We start from the raw sequence: 4,600 nt of genomic DNA on the forward strand, positions 1-4,600 counted from the left end.
CGGAGGCAAGAGACTCGCTTGAGCCCAGGAGTTGGAGGTTGCTGTGAGCTGTAATGCCATGGCACTCTACCCAGGGGAAAGCTTGAGGCTCTGTCTCAAAAAAAAAAAAAAAAAAGAAGGGCTGGCCTGGCACGGTGCCTATAATCCTAGCACTCCCGGAGGCCAAAGCAGGTGGATAGCTTGAGCTCACAAGTTCAAGACCAGCCTGAGCAAAAGCGAGACCCCATCTTTACTAAAAATAGAAAAACTGAGGCAAGAGGATTATTGGAGCCCAAGAGTTGAAGCTGTGATGCCATGGCACTCTACCCAGGGCAACAGCTTGAGACTCTGTCTCCAAAAAAAAAAAAAAAGGACTAAAAATTTGTCAGGCATTGTGTTACATATGCTTTCTCTTTTAATCTTTATAACCTTAGGGGGTTGGTTCTGTAGTCGCCATTTCATAGACAGGGAGGCTGAAGCAGAGCAGTTTTAAAAGTTCCCACAAAGTTGCACAAGTAAGCAACCAAGAAAGCTCTTGTTTAAAATAGGAATTGAGCGTTGGGAACCATGTGCTCCCAGGTGGCTAAACAGAGGCTGGAGAGGGCCTGGCTGCTTCGAGCCTCAGGGAAAGCTTATGGAATCCTGCCATTTGATCTGGCCCCTTGGCATAGTGGAAAAGGCATTCCAGGCTAAGGAAGCAACATGAAGAGAGGCAGAGAGGAAGGAAAGCTCAAAACACTGAAGGAAGCAGGAATGGGATTGGAGGGTGCTTAAAGGACAGTGGTGAGGAATGAGACTGCTGTCAGTGGGGCCAGGTCACAGAGGAAGTTCTAGGTGGCCTTGGCCAATCCCGCCATGGGGGGTTTTTGAGTGCACATTATTTGTGCTCATCTTAATCCTGTTAACTCAGCGGATCCTAGAGCCTGATGACTTCCTGGATGACCTTGATGATGAGGACTATGAGGAAGACACTCCCAAGCGTCGAGGCAAGGGGAAATCCAAGGTGAGAGGCCAGCCTGGGGCTTACAGCCTGAAATGTCTTAATTCTTATGGTTGCCATTTTTCCCTTCAAGTAATATTAGTAGCCAGTTTCAGGAGAATTTTAACTTCTCAGGCCTAGACACCCTAGTAAGGACATCTTTTTGTTCTTGGCAGGGTAAGGGTGTGAGCAGTGCCCGTAAGAAGCTGGATGCTTCCATCCTGGAGGATCGGGACAAGCCCTATGCCTGTGACAGTGAGTGCCTCACTAGTGGGTGGGTAGTCTTTGCTTTGGACCCAGCTCCTGCTCAGGATATGAGAGGAGGGAGGGCTGTGTTTTTGCCTGGAGTTACAAAACAAGCCTGGGCTCTTGTCCTGCCTTTTGTCTGACTGGTTCCCTCTGAGGCCTCTGCTACATTGTGGGTGGGACCTGCATGCTCTGGGAGAGATTTCTGCTGTCCTCTGGGGCTGGGGGTGCGTGTTGGGGGGGACAGCAGTCAGGGTTGGCCTCTCAATAGGTGGCATGCATGTCTGTTAGTCCCAGTCAAGTCAGGGCCCCAGGATCCAACACTAAGTTTTTCAATGTCTGTTTTCTTTCCCGTCCTCTCTGGCTTGCCCCGCTTCTGTCTTTCTACCTTGGGAGACCATCGCCGTTGGGGTTTTCCTTTTGCTTGCTCCACTTTCCTGCTGCTGCCGCTCCTGTCTCAAATGTGTCAAGGCCTTCTTCTCATGACTTTTCTTTCTGTCTTTCAGATAGTTTCAAACAAAAGCATACCTCGAAAGCGCCCCAGAGAGGTAGCTCTCTCAACTTTTCAGACTTTTGGTTTTCCTGTCCCTTTTTCCCTCCTCCCTTGTTCCTCCTGCCTTTCTCATCTCCTGTTATGCTAATTTTAAAACCTGTGGAATGGCATGGGGTAGGAGTGGTGGAACTTCTGCTGTGCTCCACTCTTCAAGTCCTAGAAGCTGCCTTTACCTCTGCTCATCTCTCACAGCCTGCTCTTAGAGCTGCTCAGCCTAGTGTGGGGCAGCTTCAGGGGCATCATAAAGAGCCCATTGCAGATGGATCCACCTGCTGCCCTTCCTGAACAGGCAGTTGGTGGTTAGCTGATGTTACCTACCATCCTACCACTGCCTCCTCCATCCTCTCTCCCCATTCCTTTCCTGCTGGCCCAACGCCCGTTTTAGTATCTGCTCAAGTTTATAGGATACCTTGTGGGGATCTGCTTTCCTTGCTAGTTGGTGGGGCCTGGACAGGACACAGATGTGGGAATGTGTTTGAATTTCTGTGGAGGTCACCTGCTACAGCTGGCTCAGTTGATAGGTATTCCCAAGAGATACCCCACCCCCACCCCCACCAGTTTATCTACATTCAGCAGTTGGCCTTTGTGGTCTCTACCCAGTAACTTAAGCTTTTACCCTGCATTTATTGAGGAATAAAAATGTTTAAAGTCTCTTCTTCACCTTTCCCCTTTCCTGCTATGCTGCAGGACTATAGAAATTCCCTCCCTTTCCTAACTTTGAGCTCCCCAGCCTGTAATAGGTCAAGCAGTGATGGGGCTAGGGACCTCCTAGAAGCCAGTGTGGAAGAGTAGTGGTGACCATGGGGTTGGTGTTTGTGAGGCCTGGAAGGCTAGAGTGCCCCAGGATCTGATGCTCTAGACCAAGAGGAGGGGGCCTCACAAAAGCCCTGTTCTAGAACAGAACTGGTGGGGGGGGGGGAGGTTGCCCTCTCTGGCTCAGGTGGAACTCCACAGCTGGCAGGGATGGGGATATGGCACTCTTGTATCCTAACACCTTTCTCTGCAATCTTCTCCCCACTCAGTTTGTGGGAAACGTTACAAGAACCGACCAGGCCTCAGTTACCACTATGCCCACTCCCATTTGGCTGAGGAGGAGGGTGAGGACAAGGAAGACTCCCAGCCACCCACTCCTGTTTCCCAGAGGTCGGAGGAGCAGAAATGTAAGCTGAGGAGGTGTCAAACCCCTTTTTACAGGGATGAGAGCCAGGGGCATCATCACAGTTCTCTTTTTCTCTAGCCAAGAAGGGTCCCGATGGACTGGCCTTGCCCAACAACTACTGTGACTTCTGTCTGGGCGACTCAAAGATCAACAAGAAGACAGGACAGCCGGAGGAGCTAGTGTCCTGTTCTGACTGTGGCCGCTCAGGTACCTCCTTCTGCCAAGAGAACTTTCCTGTTACTTGCAGTCCCCAAGAGGTTCTTGCCTTGTGAACTTCTAGTGCTGTCACAGTCAACCAGCTTACCTCACTTCTGGTCAAGAGAAGGTGTAGCCACAGACAGGGGATCCGCTCTTCTCCACCCATTTCCAGCTGCTGTTTTACTTGTTTCCCCCCACAGGGCATCCCTCTTGCCTCCAGTTCACCCCCGTGATGATGGCGGCGGTGAAGACCTACCGGTGGCAGTGCATCGAGTGCAAGTGTTGCAACATCTGTGGCACCTCTGAGAATGACGTGCGTACTGCCCCCTCCCGCCTGGCTCTTTCTGGGCTTTACTATTCTTCCCACAGTTCCCTCTAGAGTCAGGAGAGTGAGCTTGCTGTTAAACAGAAGCAGGATCCCTCCCACACTTTCAACCCTATCCCCCTAGTAGCCTAACTGAGGCACTCACTCACTTCTTGAGTACTGACCTTGTGGCATACATTGTTCTACATCAGGAGGCCTCAAACTATGGCTTGCAGGCTACATGCAGCCTGCCTAGGACATTTATCCAGCCCGCCGGGTGTTTTTGCTGCCGCGGCCTGTCCTGCTTAGTAGCTGACTCGCCCCAGGGTCCATAGTCCAGCCCTCCAACCATCTGAGGGACAGTGAACTGGCTCCCCTGTTTAAAAAGTTTGAGGACCCCTATTCTAGATACTAAGACAGATAAGGTCCCTGCCTTCATGGATTTACATTCTTATGGGAACAGCAATAATCAAGAAAATGAGTGAGATTTGTATGATAAACCATGAAGAAAATGAAACCGAAAATGTGGCAAAGAGTAAATGGATGACTAATTTAGACTTGACAGTCAGAGATGGCTTTTCTGAGGAGGTGCTGTTGGTGTCAAAATTTGCATGATACTAAGGAGCCATTCCAAGCAGGTTTGGAGGTAGAGCCAGGGCAGAGGCCCTTCAGGTGGACAAGATGATATGCCTGGATGGAGTTTTCCTACCTGTGAGAGAGCATGGCAGGGGATGAGATGGGATAGGTCTTAGGGACTGGGTTCTGTCCTGAGTATAAGGGATATCGTTGGAGGGTTTTATTTATTTATTTGTGAGGCAGAATCTCACTATATTGCCCTAGGTAGAGTGCCATGGTGTCACAGCTCACAGCAATCTCCAACTCTTGGGCTTAAGTGATCCTTTTTTTTTTTTTTTTGTAAAGACAGAGTCTCGGCTCGGTGCCTGTGGCTCAAGCGGCTAAGGCGCCAGCCAAATACACCTAAGGTGGCGGGTTCGAATCCCCAGCCCAGGCCCGCCAAACAACGATGGCTGCAACAAAAAAATTGCCAGGCGCTGTAGCGGGCGCCTGTGGTCCCAGCTACTTGAGAGGCTGAGGCAGGAGACTCGCTTGAGCCCAGGAGTTGGAGGTTGCTGTGAGCGTGATGCCATGGCACTCTACCCAGGGGGATAGCTTGAGGCTCCG

General features: G+C 50.7%; 1 protein-coding gene across 2 annotated transcripts in view; it reads left to right on the forward strand.

Annotated features, from left to right (window-relative positions):
• The window catches only part of DPF2 (double PHD fingers 2), a 21,713-nt gene that overhangs the window by 9,328 nt on the left and 7,785 nt on the right, over window positions 1-4,600 (forward strand). The window contains exons 5-10 of one of the 2 annotated variants that reach the window (XM_023518482.1): window positions 890-982; window positions 1,135-1,213; window positions 1,711-1,752; window positions 2,780-2,917; window positions 2,995-3,123; window positions 3,315-3,427. In XM_023518482.1, coding sequence (XP_023374250.1) covers window positions 890-982; window positions 1,135-1,213; window positions 1,711-1,752; window positions 2,780-2,917; window positions 2,995-3,123; window positions 3,315-3,427 — 594 coding nt within the window. The remainder of the gene's footprint in view (window positions 1-889; window positions 983-1,134; window positions 1,214-1,710; window positions 1,753-2,779; window positions 2,918-2,994; window positions 3,124-3,314; window positions 3,428-4,600) is intronic. The other variant, XM_003798646.2, reaches the window with a different exon arrangement.

The sequence above is a fragment of the Otolemur garnettii genome, unplaced genomic scaffold (genome assembly GCF_000181295.1).
Source record: "Otolemur garnettii isolate 467f Iridium unplaced genomic scaffold, OtoGar3 scaffold00140, whole genome shotgun sequence".
NCBI lineage: Eukaryota > Metazoa > Chordata > Mammalia > Primates > Galagidae > Otolemur > Otolemur garnettii.